Source organism: Tenebrio molitor, chromosome 5 (assembly GCF_963966145.1).
Source record: "Tenebrio molitor chromosome 5, icTenMoli1.1, whole genome shotgun sequence".
Classification (NCBI taxonomy): domain Eukaryota; kingdom Metazoa; phylum Arthropoda; class Insecta; order Coleoptera; family Tenebrionidae; genus Tenebrio; species Tenebrio molitor.
In genome coordinates, this window is record NC_091050.1 from 19194309 (window position 1) to 19218857 (window position 24549).

Here is a 24549-nt window from a genome sequence, read left to right on the forward strand (position 1 = left end):
CTCCAGGAAATAACTGCACAACGTGTAAAGCGTAACGAGATAAAGTTTATTAAATAAAATGTGTAGGTATTCAGTACAACGTATTGTGTTGGAGTCACGGTGTATGCGCGCCGGGGTGCGCAGAACGCAGAATCGTTGAATCGCTTGAATATTCCAACACCCCTCCTCAACGATTATGCTCCTTTAATTGATGTTCCGTTTTAAATCCATAAGTTGGCATGCTTCTCGATGTTTTTTCAGTTTCACAGCCCCTAGTGGCTTCGTCATCATATCGGCGGTCATCTCAGCTGTTGGACAGTATCGTATTTCGATAATTTTCTTCTTTTCTAGGTCCGTTACAAAATGATATTTCACGTCGATATGTTTCGTCTTATTTCTCGACTCTCCGGTTTTTATCAACTTGATGGCGCTCTGATTGTCTTCGTAGATCCGGATCGGCTTGGTTTGTTCTGTGTGAAAGTCCTCGAGTAGTCTGCGTATCCATAACAGCTCCCTGCTCGCTTCTGCTATGGCGATATATTCGGCTTCACAACTCGACCAAGCTGTGCAAGTTTGCTTTCTGCAAGCCCACGCGATTGCGCTCCCATTGTATAGAAATACGAATCCACTGTGTGATTTACTGTCTGTTCTATCTTCAGCCCAATCTGCATCTGTATAGGCTTCGAGGCCTTCCGTGTTGCTCGTCAGTTTCAATTTGAATTCTTTTGTACCTTTTAGGTATCTGACAATTCTCTTAGCCTCGTTCCAATCAGTTTCAGTCGGTTGTTTTATTTTTTGGCTCAAAATCGACACACTTGCTGCTATGTCAGGTCGCGTGTGAGTCGCTACATACAGCACAGCTCCGATGAGTTTCTGGAATTTTTCTCCGTTGTGCATAGGCTTTCCGTCACGAGCTATTTTCAAGTATCCAGTGTCCAAGGGTGTTGCGGAGATTCTTGCGTCTTTCAATCCAAATCTGTTAATGGTTTTCTGGATGTATTGCGCTTGATCCATGTAGAAGACTCCATTTGAATCCCTCTGGATATTGATGCCGAGATAACTCTTTAGTTCGCCAAGCCTGGTGAGGTCAAATTCTTTCTCGAGTCCGTCAGCGGTTTTCTCTATTTCATAATCGTTCTCATCAGCTATTAGGAGGTCATCGACATATACTGCTACGTACTGGAGGGCCTTTGATTTGTTTTTGGAGTACAGGCAAGGGTCCGATGTGCTCTGTTTGAAACCCAACTTGGTGAGAGCTCCATGCAGTTTTTCATTCCATACTTTCGCAGCTTGTTTTAGTCCATAAATGCTCTTGTTGAGCTTGCAAACTAATTCTTCCTTTGCGTCAACGAATCCCTCCGGTTGTTTCATATAAATCGTCTCCTTTAATTCTCCGTTGAGGAATGCAGTCTTCGCATCGAAATGGTGAATCTTGAGTTTTCGTTGTGTTGCTATCGCAAGCAACAGACGTAATGTTGTTGCTCTTACGACCGGTGCAAATACCTCGTCGTAATCTGTTCCGTATTTCTGGCTAAAGCCTTGCGCTACAAGTCGCGCTTTATATTTTATCAAACCAGTGTTGGCATTTTTCTTCCTTTTAAATACCCATTTACAACCTATTGTTTTTCTTCCCTCTGGTAACGTGGTGAGCACCCAAGTGGAGTTTTCTGTCAACGCCTTCATTTCTTCATTCATGGCTCGTATCCAGTCGTGTTTGTCCACTCCGCTGAGTGCTTCCGTTCGGTTTTTCGGCTCTTCGTGATCCCTTACGATGTTCGCTTGAGGTTTGAATCTGTCAGGAGGTTGTCCTTTCGTTGGTCTTTCTGAAACTCTGACTTCTTGATTATTAAGATCATCGAGATTACCTTGAAAAACGTATTCCTCGTCCCCAGCCGGTAGTGATTGCTCCAGCACCGAATCCATAGCTAGACTTTGTGTTTCTTCGAATTCGTTTAACGACTCTGATGATTCGTTTAACCCTTGATCCTGTTCGTTTTCGAGTTCGTTTTCAGAGATTATTTCTATATCTTCCGAATAATTTACTTCCTGTCCACTTTCTGGAGTATTCTCGTCTCTGTTTTCGACAATTTTTCTCCTTTCTGTACTTTTGTTCTCCTGACTGCTCCCCTTTTCGTTTTCCTCTTCTCTTTTCAAATCTCGCTCGATAATTTTTACGTCACGACTGATGGTAATTTTGTCGGTCGCGGTATCCAGCATTCTGTAAGCCTTCGATTCAGCTGAATATCCCACAAATGTGAGTGATATCGCTTTCTCGTCTAACTTGCGTCGTTTTTCCTTCGGTAGATGTGCATATCCCTTGCAACCGAAAATATGCAAATGTTTGACGTCGGGCTTTCTTCTGTTCCATAGCTCAAACGGTGTCTTGTCAACTGCTTTTGATGGTAGGATATTCTGTAGATAACACGCTGTGTTGACTGCCTCTGCCCAGTATTTTTTCTTCATTTCCGCGTCGATTAACATGCACCTTGCAGCTTCCATGAGGGTTCTGTTTTTGCGCTCCGCCACGCCATTTTGGAAAGCTGAGTAAGGTGCTGTATATTGCACTTTTATTCCCATCTCCGTAAGTGATCGCTGTAGTTCTTTCGTGATGTATTCTCGTCCATTGTCGGACCTGATGACCTTGACTTTCTTTTCAAACTTGTTTTCGGCGTATTTGATGTATTCATTGATGAATTTTGACACTTCTGACTTAAACTTTAGGAAGTACACCTGGGTAAATCTACTGTAATCATCAATCATTGTCATAAAGTATCTTTTTCCACTTGGTGTTGCGTTCTGCATGGGTCCACAGAGGTCTGTGTGAACTAACTCTAGTACGGATGTTGCTCTAGTTGTAGCTTTCTTCGGAATTGGACATCTTGACATTTTTCCTTTGATACAACATTCGCACACTTCCCTGATTCCACAATCTTGTATCTTTAAGCCCGTTGCCATCTTCTTTATCTCCAGCTTCTGAACGTCCTCAGGGTGCCTGTGTCCGAACCTTCGGTGCCAACTGTGTTGACAATTTGGTGTATGCTGGTTTTGTTTGACTGCCAATGATCTGTGAGGAACCGTCAATTCATACATATCAGGCGATAATTTTCCCTTCGCTATCACAATGTTGTTTTTAGAGATTTCGCATTGTTCACCTGTGAACCCTACCGAATGGCCTGTTTTTGCGAGCCTTTTAACCGACAGTAAATTTTCTGTCAGATCTGGTACATACAGCACGTTTTCGAGGCACACTTTGACCGCTTCATCCTTCCCATTGAGGCAATGCAGTTCACCTCTCCCGATTCCTAAGACTTTTGCGCTTTCACCGTTGGCAACAGTTACGTCTCGCATCTTCCTTTTCTCCAAGGTTTTGAAAAAACTCTCATCGTTGCTCATGTGGCTTGTTGCACCCGAATCGATGTACCAAACGTCCTTCTGATTTTTTCTGTCATGAACGCTGAAACAAACGGAACCTGATCGCTCATTCTTGTCTTTAACCTCATTGACCTTTTCCCTTTTTTCATTGTTTGCTTTCCATTTTTTGTATTTGAAACAATCTTGTTTGAAATGTCCCGACTTTTTACAAAAGAAACATGATCTATCGGACTCTCCGACTGAATTTTTCTTCTGCGATGCCCTCAACGCTGTACTTGAATCCTCTGAATCTGGAACGCCTTTTCTTCTTTTATATTCGTCGATTAATTTGCCTTTAACGAACCCTAGCGTTAGCTCTGTATCTGGTCTGCTCTCTAATGCGGTAATCAATGTACTGTAAGTTTCAGGCAGGCTACTCAGCAGCATGGCTACGAGGAGGTGATCCTTTATTTCCTCGCCAAGCGCCGTCAACTTATCTACCAAATCTTGCATGGTTGTAACATGTTGTTCCATGTTACCTGTTTCGCTCAACTTTAAATTGCAAATCTGCCTGAGAAGATATACCTTACTTGTTAGAGTCGATTTTTCGTGATAATTCTTTAATGATTCCCATGCCCCTTTCGCCGTCGTATCTTTACGTATATGGATGAGCTGCGAATCCTCGACGAGTAGCCCTATGGTTGCTCGTGCTCTGTCATCCCTTTTCTGCCATGACGCGGCTGCCGTTGTGTCCGCAGGTTTTTTCGTGCTAACCTGACTCCATAAATCTTCCTTCATGAGTAAGAGCTCCATTTTAAATTTCCAAACGGAGTAGTTGTCGTTGTTGAGCTTCGTTATGTTTGCACGAAATAAGTCTGCCATCCTTAACCTCAAAATTTCCACGTGCACCGAATTTTACTGTACTTTATATTCACTTAATTGCTTAAATCTCGCCTGGGCCCATAACCTGTTGGTTGTGGTGGATCCGGAACTAACGTGTGTGGCTCCAGGAAATAACTGCACAACGTGTAAAGCGTAACGAGATAAAGTTTATTAAATAAAATGTGTAGGTATTCAGTACAACGTATTGTGTTGGAGTCACGGTGTATGCGCGCCGGGGTGCGCAGAACGCAGAATCGTTGAATCGCTTGAATATTCCAACAGTTTCTAGTCTAGTTTACCTTTCATTAGTTAGTAGATATTCTCAGTTAGAGTTGAAAGTACGAATATGTAAAGTGTAAATAAATTTATTCAATACATTATTTTGGTTATTTAACCACAATTAAGACGATACTCTTATTACACAGTTCTTCCACAATTTTGCACACACACTACCTCTACATTTATTTACACATTGAGGAACACCACTTTATTTATTACTCATTCATCTCAGTCTACAAAATCAGCTTTTGTACTTAAATAAGCTGGTGAATTAACGCACGCAGTGTACAGCGTTTTCAATAAATGTCATTAATTTGATTTAGTTTGTCAGATTTGAGATTTGTCATAAACGATTCAGGTACCTATGTTGCTTAGATACTGTCATCCTTACAAACACCAACAATTAATTCCTGAATAGGTACGTATTTTTGTGGTCAGCAGCGTCGAATGGGTGTGGATAGGGGTTAATTTATCCCCATTATTTTGGACCTAACGACTTTTTTGGACTTGTTAGATCTTTCTAATGACCCAGAATTTTTTTGGCAGGTTATATCGGGACCACCCTGTATATGCCATACTAAAACCCGGAAAACCCGCCAATGAAGCTTCGAGTTACAGACCAATCTCTCTACTCAGCGTATGTCATAAATTTTTGGAAAAGCTTATCTACAATAGAATTTCACCAATAATAGAAGAACATCTTCCAATAGAGCAAGCAGGTTTTAGACCAAACAGAAATTGCTGTGACCAGGTGCTGGCCCTAACATCTTATATCGAATCTGGCTTTCAAAAACGTCTAAAGACTGGAGTTGTTTTTGTTGATCTCACCGCAGCCTACGACACCGTCTGGAAAGATGGACTAATACATAAATTGTATAATGTAATACCTTGTGGAAAAATGGTCTCACTCTTAGAAGATATGTTGTCTAACCGTCAATTCAGGGTTTTCGTTGAAGACAAAAGCAGTAAATTTCGATTTCTCAACAATGGTTTACCTCAAGGCTCAGTATTGTCACCAATCTTATTTAATTTATATACAAGTGATTTACCCCCAACAAATTCCCGAAAATTCATCTATGCTGACGACCTAGCAATGGCTTACCAACATCAGAATTTTGAAAATGTAGAGAACCGACTGTCAGAAGATTTAATACCTTTGAATAAATATTTCACAAAATGGCGACTTTGCCCAAATCCTCAAAAGACAGAAGTTTGCTGTTTCCATCTCGTAAACAACCAGAAAAATAGAAAACTGAAAGTAGTCTTTAACGAAACTACAATTAAGCATAATTATTCTCCGACATATCTAGGAGTAACTCTTGATTCATCTCTAACCTTCAAATTACACATCGAAACGTTACGACAGAAACTGAAAACGAGAAATAACATTATACATAAACTCGCAGGCACAAGTTGGGGAGCGAATGCACACACTTTACGTATCACAGGACTAGCTCTAGTATATTCAACGGCAGAATATTGTTGCCCTGTCTGGAAGAGCAGTGCACACGTGAACAAAATAGATGCTCAATTGAATACCACACTTCGAATAATAACGGGTACTTTAAAATCTACTCCAACACCATGGCTACATGTCTTAGCGCACATTATTCCGTACGATATTAGAAGAAAATACGTAACAAAACGAATTTGGGATAAATTTCAAAATTCACCGAACATGTACTCCATAACACAAGACATGGCAAATTTACCACCCTTTAGATTAAAATCGCGTAAACCACTTTGGAAAGAAGAATTTCTCATGGAACCATTTTCCAAATCTGACTATTGGAAAGTAGCCTGGCAAGACGTAGATATTTTCAATAAAAATCTAATTGAGGATCCTACAAAACAACTTCCGGGATTTGACCTACCTAGGAAAATCTGGTGTAAATTAAATCGTTTTAGAACCGGCCATGGCAAATGCAATAATATGTTGTTTCACTGGAACATTCGTGAAAACCCTTCTTGTGAATGCGGTGCAGAAAAAGAAACCATCCAACACATTGTGGAAGAATGTCCCCTTACTAAATTCCAGCAAGGTTTCTCCAAACTACATCTACTTACCGAAGACGCCCTAAATTGGCTACAACAAATTAAAAACATATAATTTACCATAATTATTTTATGAATTTCGAATTTTAATTGTAATTTTCTTCATACGAATATATATATATATATATTTACAATAAATTGTTATATTGTTATTAAAAAAAATATCCTCCTAGAAATGAGCCTGGATTAAGCTTTCATCAACTTAAAAGTAAATGTCGTAGCACTCGGATATGCAATGCAATTAATAGAGCCTGTACCAAACACTTGACACAATCGACCCAAATAAAATTATCCTCGTCCTTGTCCCAACTTGCCATCTTCATTTAAATTCCCACTTCATTATATTATTCATATTGGACGAAACGAGCCGCTATCGTCGTGAAAACGAGCTGAACAATAAGGACGATCCGCGATTATTTATCTTCAAATTAAACGTGAAGATTTTTCCTGCGCCGTTTTTCAGCAATCGTGGCCCAATGAAATTCAACACCACTTTACGTTTCCCTCGTAATTCTCATAAATCTGGAGAGAATCGGTTTTAAATAGATTGAAATTTCACTTTTAATTTTATCAAAACGGAAACACTCTATCCTTCACTCCAGCCGATAATCCTAAATTAAAAACGTTTCCCCGCACTCGACAGACTCGACATCTTTGAACTTAATCGATTTCGTCATGCTTTAACAGGCAGGACACGATATGTGAGCCGGCAAGATCTCTAATTGCACTCCGGATTTTAATTACCGGGGTCGTTGGATTAACCCGGAACAATGTCGCGTACACCAGAACGGTGCAATTTTCCGGTTTCGCACACCTGAATCTTCCCCTTTATCCTGTATCTATTTTGAATGGAGGGTATTTCGCAGAACCGTGATCACTCACAGGACCCCTCACAATGGAACATTCCACTAACTAAACCCTAATGTTTATCCATCATATTCTCAACTCGAGCCAAGAAAACAAACGTGTTATCTCGAATTAAAGTGATAAATACAAAAGGAAAGTTAAGAGGAAGTGGAAGGATTCTGCTCGTGCATTAATCACAACACTGGTTTGTTTCAATTCTATTGCGAAGATCTGTTAGAAAAAATTAGAATTTCGTACTTGGAGCATCAAGTAAATGTTGTGCTTAACGAGATGGTCTGTTTAAACTAAACTAGAAAAAGCGCGTTTAGTTAGTTAAAAGCATCAGAGGAAAAGTTTCGTAAAGTGAGGATATGAGGCTTTAAATTGATTGTAGAAGAACTTAACTTTATTAACTAAAGTTTTGTCCAGTTGTAAAAAACAAGCGTTTAGATAATTCTTGACGCTGTTTAATTTCACCTAATTTAAATACTGGGTGCCCCAACATTCGCGGGGCAATGTCAACTCATGTTAGAATATAAAAAGAAAAAAAAATTCTATAACTCTTAAATTTAAAGATATGGAGGCTCAAAAGGTGCAGCAAATGCAAATGAAATATTTGCAGACTATTGGGATACATAGAATGTTCTTAAATGTTGTCACATTTAGTGTAACAAATAGGTCCATATCTTCTACAAAAAAGAAGATTGATTTTTTTTAACATTTTTACCTGATATTTTAATGACTACTTAATAACGTACTGCTAAGTTGTTCCGCGAATTTTGGGGCACCCAGTATTATATCAATAATTGAAAATATGTATCCTTAAAGTTAAAATTTGAAGTAAATATGTACAAAGCCTAAATACGTAAATATTTAACCGACAAAACACTACAAAGAGAATGAATAACAAATCAACAAGGTGGATTAAATTAACAAGTCTATGCCATTAATAAACGAAAAGATGAATACTTTGAGTTGGTTTCCAGCGGTAGAAAACACATTAAATTCAGATGACTAAAGTAGCAACATGTTAATTATTAATTTCAATTACCTGTCATCCAGGTTTTACCTTTGAAATTGCAAAAAAGAGGCTTAAAAAAATTCAGCCTGTCAATAAGTAATGTGATAGTGAATTTTCATTGAATAAACATAAAAAATAACAAGTGCTTATTTGAAGGTTAGCTAGATGCCGATAAATTTCATACAAATAAAATAGAAAAAAATTCATCGTTTAAATTATATGGCATATAACAAATGATGCGACATTTATTCATGAGGAATTTGCACCGGTGAGTCAAGTTAATAAAAATGTTCAGCAATGTGCTGTCTGCAGTTTTCATAAAATAGCATATGTTCTTACTTAAAACTTTACTCTTGAATAATGACAGGAATTTATATTAACTTTCCAAAAATAAATACGATACAACAGCACCGCATACTGCTTTTAGTAATATTATGGAATTTCTCACATCTCTCATGCATGACCAATTTAAAAAACAGTAAATAATTTATACCTATTTGAAATAAGTAAAATTACTTATTAGACTAAAATTAAGCCAAATAAATACACAAAAAATAATCTTATCTGCATGGTTTTCAATAGATATCAATTTTGTGGAGAAAATTGAAAAATAAAATCAGAAAATTGCTCTGGCATTCATGGTTTCAACGGGAGTAGTATTTAACTATTTAGGCTAGCGCCACATCTGACAGATAATATAGTTGACAAATAACGTTCCGCCGCGTATAGTCTTTTTGGTGTTGCAAATAGACCGTTATGTAATGCATCATCAGTCAGCATGGTGGTCGGTTATATAAAACTGTTAGTGTCCATGTAATGCAACAAATAATAATGGAGGACGTATTATCGTCAGATGTGACGCTAGCTTTATGCAAGGTTTAAAAAAAAACGCAGTGTTATCGTGATTCTCGTTAAAAGTATTTATTTTTACAATGTTCTAAGGTGTGTGTCCTGCAAAAAGCCCTGGAATACTTTGCAATTATAGATTCCAAGGTGGCCACTCGGCCCAATATACAGGGTGAAATTGAAATGCATCATAATATGTAAACCATTGTATCTTCAATAAGTGAATAAACCAAAAATGTGGTTAAACATTTTAAATTCACAAAGTTCAATTTAACTTAATTCCATCCCGAAGGAGACGCTCCTGGAAGCTCTAATAAATCTATGTAAATCTTCTACGACCCCACTGATATAATGTAGACTTCAAACCCAGGCATTTGTACGACTAATACTAATGTCATTGGGTTTCGGACGTTGACTTTACTGCATGATTACAATACTCGATCTAAAAACTAAGACTCAAGAATCCTTCTATCAAATCCTGCTCCACTGTAAAGTCTTGAACGATAAACTTTATACAGGGTATAAGTGATAATATTAATAAGCCTGGCGGAATTGAAAATGCAACCTACAATACATTTCCAAAGTTAACATGGTTAGGTATTTTAAATATCGTATTGTTTTAATAATAATTTATTTGACGAGTTCGTGTGTAAATTTGGCTTTTTTGGGTACTCGTTGGTCTTTAAAACGCTCGTTTCCGAACGAGTTGAATACAACGTTTTTTTGTTCTACGAGCCCCTTGAAGGCTCCAAATCGCTTAAAATCTTTAAAATTAGCAAGACGTTTCGTTTTGACAAGTTGTGACATTTATCAAAATTCGTTCACACAGGAGAAAATTCCCAAATTCTGACAGTGTCGAATAAAAAAATGAAATTATGAATCCATGATGGATTTGCTTCCAATAATTTTATTTGTCACAATTGACATTTACGAGAAAGTTAAAATACGACGATTCAAATGTATTCGAACAATGAAAACAGACATGACCCTGATTTATGACGAATGTGATAAAACTGGCTTCTGGCGTTGCACGTTTATGCAGACAATAAACAAAAACTCATCGTGTTTTCAATCTCATTTAACCAAGCGAATGATGTTTATGTCAAAAATTACGAAACTGCACTGCTAACTATGTTTTATCTTTTTTAAATCAAAAACAAATATCTACGTTAACTTTGCAAATGTATTGTGGGTTGCATTTTTTATTCCGTCGGGCTCATTATCACTCGTAAAATACCCTGCATTTACTTTCATTTTTGCTTTCATATTTATTTCCCTGTTTCTAAACTGTGTAAAATTTGTTTATGTCCACTAACATAGCATTTATTTGTTTAATGAAAAAGGACCTTTCTTTTATCTTAAAAACGGTAATAAAAAACAGTTTGCTTACATATCTGGATCTAAAGACACTAGATTGCTACTACATTGCTACAGAAACTCTACAAAAGGTGCAACAGATTTTTTTCCCTACCGGTTAGAAATATAGGCTGTGGATACCTCATTTGAGGTGAGAAAATTCAACTTTCTCGCTAAGGTAAGAAAGTTAATCATGAAATGTTTATGGTAAAACTGTACCAAAATACAAATGTCAAAAGTGTCAAATGTGAAATAAGTTATTGATAAATGAAAGCCAATTCAATAAAGCAAGTTGGTAGATCAATCATATACATAATCTGGAAAATAAACAGATACGCTAGGTAGGTAGATTACTTTACCCTGTTTATATCAAATTTTCGAACAAACGTCAAATCTTCAAATGCGATGACAAGTTAATTAAACAAATAACCCAGCCTACTATTCAATTCTCAAAATTTTCCTTTTAATCAGGAATATAACCATCTTTTTTTGACTTTTTTCAACGAAGTTGTGCCGGTAGGGAAAAAAATAGTATTCAAACCTTGTTAAGAAAGTGCCCTTGTAGACCTTAGGCACTTACAAACCTCGCCTACGGCTCGGTTTATAACTTTGCCTGCGGTCTGCAAGAAAGCACTTTCTTACCTTGGTTTGAAATATACTATTTCTGAAAATCATATTTGCTTCATTTTATTTATACCAATTGATTCACGATGTGTGGTAAATATTTGAACCTCTGATAGGTCCCTATTTATAGACCCCTAAATAAATAAGAGAAAATTTCTGTTTTTTTATAACAAAAAATAACGCAATCTGAAAAATTTTCGATAGTTCAAAAAAAAAAGAATAAAAAGCTCGGGTTGTAAACTAGTACTTACGTAGCGTTTTGGATATAAAAAGTCAATGTCTCGAAAAAAAACAATCACATTCATAAAAATTGTTCATAGTGAGTATGAAATAAGAACTATTAAAATCTCCGCGCATTTGACGAATTATTTTTGCTACATTTTCGACAGGTGCATGAAGTTCGTCCATGGTAATTGCAGGACTTGAATAAACAAGTTGTTTCATGTGGCTCCATACAAACAAATCTCAGGGTTTCAAATCCGTTGAACGAGGAGGCAATAAAACAGGACCATTTCTGTCAATTTATTTTCAAGAAAGTGATGATTTAATCACTCTCTCACTCTGGCTGTATAATGAAAAAGGGGCATTAACTAGAGTCTAGAAGTTCGCCTAGCCCTAGAGTGTTGATCGAAAAATTCAGGAGTCTTCTCCAGTCAATGGTTGAAGTGAAACATAAAGGTCAACAAAGTTTTCATCGACGATTCCCACCCACGTGCTGATTAAAGCAGCCATTGTTTATTAATAATTACACCCTTAACCTTCACCACTAATAGAAGACTGACACAATTAATTACATCAAATAATGCAAGACTGGCACAACTGACCAACGCAACGAAAACCACTTTTTGCTCTGCGCTGCTAATAACAGCTAATTTCTTTTAATTTATTCGTACAATTGTTAAAGAAATTTTACGAGAATTTCAAACTAAAATTTATAAATTTAATTATTTTAAAATTTACCACACTTCGTGAATCACCCCTTATAGCTCTCTTTCTAACCTAACATACACATTATACAGGGTGGCTAAAAAGTATGGATATAGCTAAATATTTTCAGAACGGTTTAGCAGAGCTCGTTGAAATTTGGCATACAGTACATATTTAATAATACGAGTACAAGGCTAACTTGATTTTTTTTAAATGGCGGGGGATCAAATTTAGTATTTTTGAAAAGAGTATTTTTTGGGAATTCAGTGATGTAACACATGCCCACATCGCCGCCATTTTGAAAATCTTATTAGCATAAAAATGATGTATTTTGGGTTTACAATTTTATATTTTTTTATTAAAATATATTCTGTTTAAGTTAAATGTCTTATTTTTACACTTATTATTAACTTTTATTTATTTTTTGGTCAAAGTACAGGCGGCAAAGAACTAGCCACAGCTAAAGACAACATTTCCAAGGCTAACTAAATTTTAAATTTTTTTCAAATTTTATTACATAATTCGATAATTTTTTATAAAGTTTTGATTAAAATAAGATAGGCATGTGTTACATCACTGAATTCACAAAAAAATACTCTTTTCAAAAATATTAAATTTGACCCCCAGTGCTATTGAAAAAAAAATTAGTCTTGTATCTTCAAAATTAATTATGTTAGAAAATTGAAAAAAATCTCAGATAATATAATTTAAATACTTCTAACTGTATGCCAAATTTCAATGAGCTCTGCTAAACCGTTTTGAAAATATTTACCTGTATGCATACTTTTAGCGACCCTGTATGTTATTCCTTGATTAACACTAATTTCTTATGAGTTCTAAAGCATTGTTCTTATGACCAACATCATATTTTTAAGGTCGGGTAGTTGTTTGACAACTGCAGTACCGCAGCAGTACCGAAAGGAATTAAGATATTTTCTTAAAAAGACCATGATCCTAACTTAAATTAAAGACGATATAGATTCTACATAGATTCTACATTCGACAAAATACAAACATGAATTACTACCACCTTCCAGAATCAAAAGAAGTTATGTCAGTTAAAAATGCCACTTCTCGTCCACCAAGGAAAAATTTATAATGCCAGTTTTCTGGTACTGTCAGAAAATATTTGTAGAGGAAGACATCTCATGGTTCATGTGATTTTATATGTTGTTAATTGTCATGGTAGAACTTTATCAACTTCGGCATGAATATGGCATTTCTTAAATTGAATTAAATTAAATTTCCTGGTTAGAAAATATTTTTCTAAGAATGAGGAAATACAACGTTTTGCAAAAGCGTCATGTAAGTGAGAATAGTTGCACATCAGGAGCAAGAGAGATTATATTGGAAAATAAAAGCACTTTAGAGATGTTTTTGTTTGCTTCTGAATTTGGTGGCAAATTTTAAACTGCCCTCGAAGATGTATTTTAACCCACTGCGCCATATTTTATTATTATTTCCAAGAAATTGCCGACAGCAAAAAAAAAATACACAGGAAAGCAAGTCCATTTTCGGAAATCAAAAAATACACTTGGGCACTTCCCGAAGGGAATGCAAATAAATTCACTCGGGCATATTTATACAGATGGCGAAATCGATTTTCGCAATAAACGTCGCAAATCATTTGTTGTTGTAAACGTTCATTATTTATAAAACATGACTTGACGTTTTACAGAGCGGCTACGATGTATTCCAAAGATAGCCGTCCCTCAAATAAATTTATTGAAAACATCGGAAAAAGAAAACACATTTTAGTGAACCGGCACGACACAGATTGATATTCCCCCAAAATGGAACTGTCGACCTCCATTAATTTTGAGGTAGGTTCAGGCATCCTAATATGAATACTGATGCGCCGTCACCACTCGTTCTGTCGCAGGACGTGTTTCCTTTTTCGCCAAACTGCGAACAGATGATTCGCATTTCGATGTTTACATGGGAGAAAAATAAAATCCGGACTCAAATTGGAACCGCACCGGCAACTTGACACTTCTTAGGAAAACATGAAAGCTTGTGTCAACCCTGCCTTCTAAACCGTCGAGTTATCCTGGAAGGATACAGGTAAATATTGACGTGCGCCCATTTACCCCTTGTCCGAAAAGTTTGCACCTGAACATGAAGGAGAATCGCCGTGGGTGAACGAATCACCCCCACATTATTTAGTTTTTCTTTGTCGTTCCCAGCAGGCAGCAGGATGAGATTTGCAAATGTTCGAGAAAGCATCAAATACTTAGAGAGCTCCGTGAAAGCGCTTCGGATTTAGGGATAACAAAACGTCGCATCCTTTTTCCATCATTTTAACACAAATTAGTCACGAGCTGAATTTCCATGTTTTGGGGATGTTTCCAGACAAAAAGTGCCTATGCTGACGCTGAACGTCAGTAATGGTTTGTTTCTGTTATCGCACGCCGGAAAAATTGTGAAATCTAAAGGCGATTCTAAACTGACAATGAAAATAATTATTTTCAAAGCGAGCGTAAGGAAAAACTTTCCCAAAGTGAATGGATTTCGGGCATGATTATAAAACCATGGAAACATCAAAGAAATTGCTTTATCAATTTCTGGCTGCGGCATGCTTTATCTGCGTATTCGCATCAGAGGTCCCGCATAAGCAAATAAAAACAAGGAACAAGGAAAATGGCTGAGTAATTGAGGATTCGGGGTTGACAGTGTATAATGCAAGAACGGCTCGTCAAGTACTAAAATAAAAGGGTCGTCAGTTTAAACATTATTTATTTAAATTCAGTCAGAAAAGACGGAAAATTAAGTTACAAAAGTGGTTCCGCATTTATTATTCTTAGCTCAGAAACAAAAGTCTAGCAAAATTGAACACATTTTATTTCTCGACTTGTTACCAAAGGCACTAATAAATTAGGTAAAATGACGCTTTGATTTTGTTTGTCACTCATTCACCACCACAATTATTGCTTTATAGTCCGGAAAATAAATACCATCAAGGTTCTCCTTTAATTAAGGGATAAACAGTCATCACTGAGGACTAGATCTATCAAAAAGTGAGCTGTTACTATAATTATGACATTTATTTGGATGTCATAATTACATACTTTATCGCACTAGTGCGGTAAAGTGCTTCTTGAGCTCACTACTGTGGTAAAGTGTTACGCAAGGTGAAATTTTTGTACTTTTGTCGTAATTTCGCTGGTATCAACAGCCACATCTGCAGCGATCTCGATGTCTGAAGAAATAGCTCCTTGATCGATATCGCGTATATGGTCTCCATTTTGGCAGTGGGGAACAAGAGTTACAAAAATTTTAAAATGTCTCCAGCTTACTACCGTGGTATGTTTAATACATTTTTTCCTAATTTAATAATCATTTCTAACGACAATAATAATAGTAATGATTGATAATAGATAAAACGGTTGTTACGATATTCCTACAGTACTTATATCGGACGTTCAAATGGAATCCTGGGCTGGGAAAGCGTTGGAAACCGTCAGTTGTTTTGCTTTTTTAAAGTTTAAATTGACAGTTATAATTAATTAGATCATGTTTATAAAGAAAAACTTTTTCTATTTTTTTTTCTTTCTTTGCAATGTTTTACATTAAAAATAAAATAACCAACGATTCCCAATTTTGTAAAATTTTGTTATTCTGTAAGCGGAAAATTTTATTAGCAAAGTATTGATACTACAAAACAAAAATACATGACTACACAAATTAACATCCAAAATATTAAAAAATATATATTATAAAGCATTAATATGTTAAAAAATAAGTAAAATGACTAGTTTTCAGTAGATGCTTACAAATAAAACTAGCACCTCATAAATTGTTTCTTTTCATTATGTGGAACCACATAAGTCAACACCTAACGGTTAGACAACCAATTATACGCCACCGCAAAATCAGCGAATAAGTGGACACTATTATTAGACGAACTGTCAATTATTATTATTAATTTCCAATCAGTGCAAACTCAAAATAAAAAGTCAAAAACATTGTTTCTAAATAAATTACGTTTATTCTTAATTGGTTTATTAAAATTATTAAATGTCAACATCACAACATCAGTGTTTTCTTTATCCTTGTCTTTACAATACTTTGATACAAGAATGAGTAATTTATTTTAAATAACGATGAAATCTGGAGCAAATACGCTGTACGCCATCTATTACATTAGAGCACCACCTGTACGAGAGCGACATTAATTCTACATATAACTGTACTCGTACCTAAAGGTAAACAATAGTGAAAAGCAACAATTGGAAATTGTTGCCTCTCTTGTGCGTTCTGTGAAATGAATTTTGTCATTTATCTATTTCGTCAGGTTGGCAACAACTTGTCCTTGAAATAATAAATTCAGGTCAGGAGGTCAACGCCCTCGCTCCTCGGCCGCATCGTCTACCACACATTCTGGCATCAGGTAATCAGAAACATCTCGCACCGGCCCCCTTTATTAATTCAATGCCGTGCTTGTTATTGATCTTGCATCTGTCTTTATTCGACGCTCATGCTCTCCTATTATGGGCAGAACGCTATTAACAGGTGTCTAAATGTGTCACCGGCTGAATAGCCACCTGTTACGCTCGAACCAGCGGAAACGCCTTCGCCACGTCCAAGAACGAAGGACCGCGGAAAACTAGGATACAAAAATGCACACCCAACAGAAAGGTAATTAAGCGGCCATTTGGGCCCATTCCGGTTGGAAATCACCACAAAACGAGCAAACAATCAGGGGATCGGACACACAGCTCGGGCATTATTGTTATTCCGACAAAGGGGTGAAAGAATGGAGCTTCGGGGTGGCAAAGCGCGAAATGGGGGCGTGCGAGGCGTGAGCCCGGAAGCTGCGAGCTTTCACCCGGAGCACCACGCCTACCGCGACCGCTTCGTAAAACAAATAAAAACACTCATGCCATCCTTGTCTAATTTAGCGGTAACGAAAGCACAGCTTTTTTAATTTCTCATCCAACGAAAAGCACAAGCAAGGGGGACCTACCGAACATTTAATATCGCGGTTGGTCGACAGCCGCCGATGGAAGGATTTAGCCGGTTCGGTTTCGCCGTCGCTCTCGGATGAGTCTTCACCGCCTCCCGGAGACCGTCCACCCAGATTCTTCGCACTTTTACCACCCGACGCCATACTACAATGCCGACATTTTATTTCTTCTTTATTTATAAACACGACGCCCGGCGGTTGACTGGGCCGACGCTAGATGGCGCCCCGCGCTGTCAGGTCAATGACGCGCCGTGGTGTTTCACGCTTGGGTAAGTGCTCGCGGTCCATCTTAAGAAGCTAATGGACTTTATTTTAGCTCACGTTACGTTATTTTTTTACATTTTCAACAATCAATAAAATGACGTGTGGCTCCACTTCCACATTTCCAACATTTATAGCAAAGAAAAATTGGACTAATTTCGCTGCAGCTGCAGCTGTCACGTTTCAAAAAAATGTTTTCGCCGCTTGAGCTGTCCCCCATCAACTAATGAAGCGTAGAAGCGTTGTAAATTAAAAATGAGTAGTTGCATTAAATTTAAACAAAAAGTTTCTTTAAAAAAATCAACTTCCTCATTTAAGCTAGCAATCAGGCAAATTTTCTTACCTGTAGAGTGTAGACCTTTGTTTGTCAACCTTTTTCACAACTGGACCCTTTTTCGTTATGTACTTTTCGTGCGGTCTCCTTTAAATGTTCTGTAATGTGGAATTCGTTTCCATTTAAAATAAATTAGGCACCTGTTCACGGCCGTCTTGACTGCCAGGGCTGCAGCTTAGGGATGCCTAAGTGAGAGGGGACAATTACATAACTACACTTAACTAAATTTTAAAATTCTAAAATTTCTTTCTTTCTGTTTCTTCTTGAAAAATTCTCGCCTCCCTGGGATGTACACAGATTAAAAGAAAAATCAAATTATATCTTCATTTCAGTGTAAAAACAACAAAATAACGTGATGTGAAGACGTTGCTAAATATAATTTTTGTTATACATATTTCTATTCAACAAAATTAATAAAAAGATAAAATCGTGTTTGGTTCTTATTAACTTTTTATTTCCTGGAGTTATTTCAGGTTACTTTAAAACATGGAGGTACTACGAGTATTATTCAAATTCTACTACTACTTAGCTGCGCTTCGTGGAGGAACCGATGAACACATAATTCGCGTGAACGAAAGCTTTGCCTTCCCCTCTTGTAATGTAAATAACTATATCGTTCATCGCTGCTCAATTCTGTAGGCTAATGAAATAATGAAATACTAAATTTCATTCGATTTCCAGTTAAAGCAGTTCTGTTATTATTTTTTGAGAAATTACGTTGGGGAAGTAAATAAGTAAGTATTACAAAAGTTGGCGACAAACGGTTGCAAAACTTCACCCGATAACTTTTGTTACATTTGTGGAACCTTTCTGTTCAAAAAACAACAACGGAATATAGCCGATTTTGTAAAAAAAGCTTATTTGGCTTATTTTGGTTTGGGCATTGGGCATCAAGATAAGTCTTGGGCTCCACAGAAAGTATGTTCTACTTGCGTAGAAGAACTTCGAAGGTGGTTTAAAGGAAAGAAGCACAGTTTCAGTTTTGGTATGCCTATGCTCTGGATGGAACCTCGAAATCACTTCAACGAAATGCTACTTTTGTTGCTGTATCGTAACAGTATTTTACAGTATAGAAATCCGTTAGGATAGCCTTTTTGTGAGACGAGCTCGCAGAGCGAGTCGAATAATTCTGGCGAGATAGTAAAGGCCCTAACGAACGTGTATTGTATGATAGTTTTTGTAATATCTCTTCGATTTATTCACAATTATATTTTTGAAATACATGATTAATAAGTGTGCGGAGGACGTCGTCATGTCGACCGTTGTTTATGAAAAAAAATTGTTTCAACGTTGTTTGGCAGATTTGTTCAACGCTTAACTTTCCGTTGAAAATAAACGAATGAAATCAATAAAAAATCGCGATCAAGATATTCCCGATGCCGGATGGCTGCAGAGCAAGTGAGGTCATCTTTATTCATTGCAAAATCGCGCTTGTGTTGGTGTTAAAATTGTCAAGCATCATCTTCGATCTCGTCTACATCTATCTGCTAGTGAAAAATAAAAAACGGTATGTTTCTCTCAATTTGAAATCTGCTAACAGCAAAATCATTAATTCAATTATCCCCTGATTTTAGTTGGGCCATATATACTCAATTTCATATAAATGTGCATCTAAGCAAGCCATGAAAATCTGATTTTCTGTTGGTATTAAAGCTAAAGCTAGTAACTTTGACTTTCAAAGTTGCTGCTCTGCGCGAACCCGATTTGACTAACTAATTTTTCAGTTTTTGTCCATTTTAACATTGCTGATTTCAAAAGCAATGTTACGTCTTTTTACTGATTAAATCAAAGTAATTCTTATTTGTTTTTGTCTTTGTATTTTTACCAAGTAAAGATTTATTGGACATGACCTTCATAAATGTGACTTTTGAAACTAAACTAAATTAAAGGTGCTTTTACAAATCCACAGCTCACTTGATGAACATTTATATGAAATCCATTATACCATACCATACCATAAAAATCAGTATTGTCAACTCAAACAATCCTTTTTGATCACGCTGTACATGTTTTTTTACAAATAATAGTTATTTATTGTATAAGTGTTTGTTTTGTATCGCACGCTTGGTCGGTACGATTATGTGAATGTTGTTATTAAATAAAATAAACGGATTTAAACTTAACAAGGAATGAATTTATTTACGAATTGGTGACAACTACAAGGCGTCTTGAACGTTTAGCTGCTCAAGTAGAAGTGACGCTATTTCATACAGTGTTTTAGATAGCATTTTATTCACGCAAGAATGTTTAATTTTCTTAAATAACAATACAACGTTTTATCCACAATCACAATCATTTAGAATCAGAATCGCCGAAATTTTATCTGATGTCATCCAAAATTAATTTGACATTTCACTCTGACAGCGGCTGTCACCTCAAAAATCATTGAAATTTCATTTTGAGTGTTTTATGGCGTGTTTTATGACTTATAAAACACTAAAGTTTTATAGACCACATTAAAGGTTTCCAAGCAATTGAATTATGACCTTATAATATGTATAGTGACTGTGGATAAAATAATAAAATCAATTTTGGTAATTTAGGGAATTTTGTGACAGTTGGTGACTCGTTATTTCAAAGTTGATATTTAAGTAGAATTTTAACTTTGAATTAAGACTAAACATAATTGTCATTTTTCGTAAGTGAAATTGCAATTAAATGAATTATCCAGAAATACGAGAAATAGCAGAGAATACTACAGTAAATTTGCTGCCGGCAATGTATGTTACCAACTGAAAAAAGTCTCTATATTTGGGATGTGTTAATAGATAGTTTATTAACGCAATTAGAAAAAATGTATAACAACCTTATACATTTATATATATTTTTTTTTTGTTAGTTTACAATACCACGGCGGAATTTTTGTCTTCCTAGCGGAATTTTTAGCAACTTGTTGCGGACTACCAAAGAGTTGGCAACAGTGATTAATTTCTATAAACTAAACTATGGTCAGGTCGTCGAGTGTATCAACATAGCCGTACGAAAGATTCCTAGGTTTACGATATCTATAATACGTATTCGGTAGATTTTTTAAGAATTGTTTTAAATAAAAAACGATAGAAACTGTGCCAGAGATGTCTCAGAAAATTGATTGGGCGAAATTTGCCGACGAACAAGAAAAAGTTCTCCGTCAGAAAGTACCTACATTAGAGTCGTTCAACATGGTTTGTTTGAGTACATCTTAAGGTTTGGAACTTGTAGATATCCCAAATCAACATACAATCAAACGAAGCCAACGGGCAAGATTTTGAAGACGCTCCTGAACAGTTCAGTGTAGCTGAAGCCACTTTGTTGAGAAAGGTTTTGAGAAAAGGACTAATGGATAGCAAAAATGATATTAAAGTACAAAGGGAGAATCCCAATTCTCCACTATATTCAGTCAAAACCTTTGAAGCGCTAAATTTGTAAGTTCATTTCTCAAAAATAGAAAAAAAATTAAGTATGAATTGCAGATAGGGTTGCCAGGTGTTCTATATTTAATATGAGTTTCATATATTTGGATATGATTTCCTATTTCATATTAAGGTATCCAATATGAGATCAAATCTCATATATTTCAAATATTAGAAGATTTCTGGGAAAAATATATTTTATGGTATGTCTTAATGAGACGAGAACGGTTGACTAGACTAGACGACTCGTTTTCAGTTTCAGCTAAATGCTAATGCTAGTTGAAAATTCGCAGAACTTAAATAAAATCTACACAATAGCAGAGGGCAGAGCACAGTGCACGTGCACGCGAAACCACTGCGAAGAGTTTTCCTTCTTTTTCTGTTTATTCACTGGTCCATTTTAACGTAAACCTTGTGTAAGTGCAATATTCTGCAATGAGTGCCAAAGCAAAACAAATGCGGTACAGTTGTGTGTACAAAACCGAATGGGAAAGTAATTATCCATGGCTTCAAGCGGTTTAAAAGCAAGATGCAAATTTTGTAAGAAAGACTTTTCTGTTGCAAATCAAGGCGTACATCAGGTAGGTTAGAACGAGCATGTGTTAATAGCGTGCGTCGGTCCTTTAATTATGCTTTTCTATTTATTGGGTCAAACAACATGCGGGGACTGATTGTCATAAAATTAAAGCGACAACACATGCTAATAACACTTTAATTGAAGCATTCTGCAAAAAACCTAAATCATCTACAGAGGGTAATAAAGTGACAGCCCAAGAAGTCGCCATGGTTTACCACAACGTTAAACACAATTTATCGTATAATAGTTTAGACTGTAATGTTAAACTCCTCAAGTATATGCTGCCTGATGCGACAAAAACGATGAGTCTGGGTAGAACGAAAGCAGAAGCGTTGGTTAGAAATGTGTTGGGTGTTCAGGCTGTGCAAAAAGTCAAAGAACAATTAAAAAACGGAAATATTTTTTTTGGTATTCAAATTGATGCATCCAACGTAAAAAATCGAAAATTTTTTCCAATCACTGTGCAATATTTTGATACAGCAAAAGGGATACTGAATAAAATTATTAATTTTATTGAAAACCCAGATGAGACAGCGACTGGTATGTTTAAGTCTATTGAAAAAACTTTACTCAATTTAAATTTATCTTTTGAAAATGTCAGTTGTTTAAGCGCAGATAATTAAACTTAACTTCAAATTTGAAATTTCAAATTTTTGCGCCAACGTTAAAGTAAACATTACTAGTCTCAGAACGGCAGTGCGGCAACTTACAAACACTTTGACAGTGCGGGAGTTTAGTAAATGGATATATATATTCTAAATGATTGTAGTCGAAGTAGGCCATGTCCATGTTATTACATTTTTGCCGCTTTCATGTGAACTGTCAGTTTTGTCGCTGTCACTGTCATTTTTTAGGTGAAAAGTGCTGTGATGAGATTTTTATTTAGTTTTGTTAAATTAACGATTGAATCCAGAAATATTGAGTTGTTTTGCACCCAATTTAACTCCCGTGTGTACTCACTTATTCACATCATTTTGATGTTTTTTTATGGGGAGCGGCAACCACAAATTTTACATTGGGTTTTCACGCCTACTTCGACTACAATCATTTAGAATAACCCTGTAGTATTTTACAGTAGAAGTCCCTTAGAATAGCCTTTACTGCCGAACCAGAGATTTTGTGAGACGAGCTCGCAGAGCGAGTCGAATAATACGGGCGAGGCAGTAAAGGCTCTAACGGACGTGTATTGTACAATAGTTTTTGTAATATCTTTACGATTCGTTCACAATTATCTTTTTGAAATACTTTTTTTTTTCAACGCCCTCGAAAAAACCGAATGATTAATAAGTATGCGGAGGACGTCGTCATGTGAACCGTTGTTTGTGAAAAAAATTTTTTTCAATGGCGAGATATTCAATAATAATTTGCAGGTTACCGGTAACAAATCCGGAATGTTCAGGGGTATAACGAACAGGTCGTGGGCTTCGAGTCGGTTAACAATACGAACCACGAGTATCGTCGACTGAAGCTGAAAAAAATGGTGAGAACTGCCCGGAGTACGGGAAATGATACACAACAAATTCGTGGAGAATGGTTTTTTATTCACAGACTGTCACGTGAAATGTTTGGTACAAGACAAAATGATAATAATAAATGAAACCTAGGAGTTCACAATTGAAGCATTGGGTGAAAAAACAGCGTTATCCAGAAAACATCATTCCGAGATAAATCAATTTGAAATAATTTGAATGCTGCAAATGACAAAATTATATGAGTTATGGTGCTGTGGCTTGTGAGGATTATTATTTCACTGAGTCGCTATTGTTTTCCTTCGAGAAAAAAAGTAATACTATAAAACAGATTTTTCTACAGCCCATTTAAAAAAATAATGAGAACGCTGTTTTTCCACCAAATTTAAAATCATTCAAGAAAATGCGATAAAGTAGGTGATTTTACATAACCGAACCATCGATGTCAACAAAAAAAATATTTTTAGATTATTGTTCTACGAATTACATATTGGGAAAATACTTTAGAAAAATATATTCAGAACAATTTGACGACCACGTATACCATCACTATTAAACGACAATTTTCAGTGTTTTCAAGGAAAAACAGCGTTATACAGGTTGGGCCGTATTACGAGAACGTTTTTGAAGTTGTCTTTCATTAAAGTTGCGATTAAAGTTTAAAACGATATAACTTTATGCAATTATAACCAGTGGAAAAGAGATGCATTCATGAACATGTTCACCGCTGATACGGCCCATTGTTATTTTTTCAGTTACAACTTCTTAACCTTGCGTTAGATAAAATTGCGATTTTCACTACGGTATCCTAGATACCTTAACAATCGTTTCTACCAATAATACAAAAAACAGCGTTAATAGCTTAACGCTGTTTTTCCACCCAATGCTTCAATTGTTATCTAGTATAACTTAACAAAATGATACAAGTACTAAATGTAAAATTTGTGGTTGCTGCTCCATATAAAAAACAATAAAATGAAGAGAATGGACCTTTACATTTATAAGAGATGGAAAATATGCGCGTGAGATCTGCGCATTGTGAGAGAACAGTTGACCGCTACACTTATTTCCATTGGTTTAACCAAGGAGTATAGAAGTAATGGGGAGGGGACATACGGCCGGCCAAGTGAAGCCGCCTTAATGCGCATGTCTGCTATTGCTATTAGTAGTACGCCTCAAGAAATTAAATAAAATCACTTGCGTTGTGATATTTAGTGTGGTTTTCTATCTAGTTTCTCATACTCTGAATGCATTTGTGATGCAAAAAAAAAATAGTGTTTTATTTTCCTGCAGTTTTATTGTTAATTCCCAACATCTCAAGTAGGGTTAACTGGGGCGTACTTCACGGGTTGCATAAAATTGCGTCCGTTTCCTTGTCCCTCAC

The 24549-nt window shown here is 36.2% G+C and overlaps 1 protein-coding gene across 6 annotated transcripts in view; it reads right to left on the reverse strand.

Moving 5' to 3' along the window:
- The window catches only part of LOC138130061 (diacylglycerol kinase eta), a 171758-nt gene extending 154441 nt beyond the window's left edge, over positions 1 to 17317 (reverse strand). For 5 of the 6 annotated variants that reach the window (XM_069046411.1, XM_069046414.1, XM_069046413.1 and 2 more), the window contains exon 1: positions 17133 to 17317. In XM_069046411.1, the coding sequence (XP_068902512.1) occupies positions 17133 to 17276 (144 nt within the window). In that variant the 5' untranslated portion in view covers positions 17277 to 17317. The remainder of the gene's footprint in view (positions 1 to 17132) is intronic. The other variant, XM_069046415.1, reaches the window with a different exon arrangement.
- Between the last annotated feature and the right edge of the window lie 7232 nt (positions 17318 to 24549).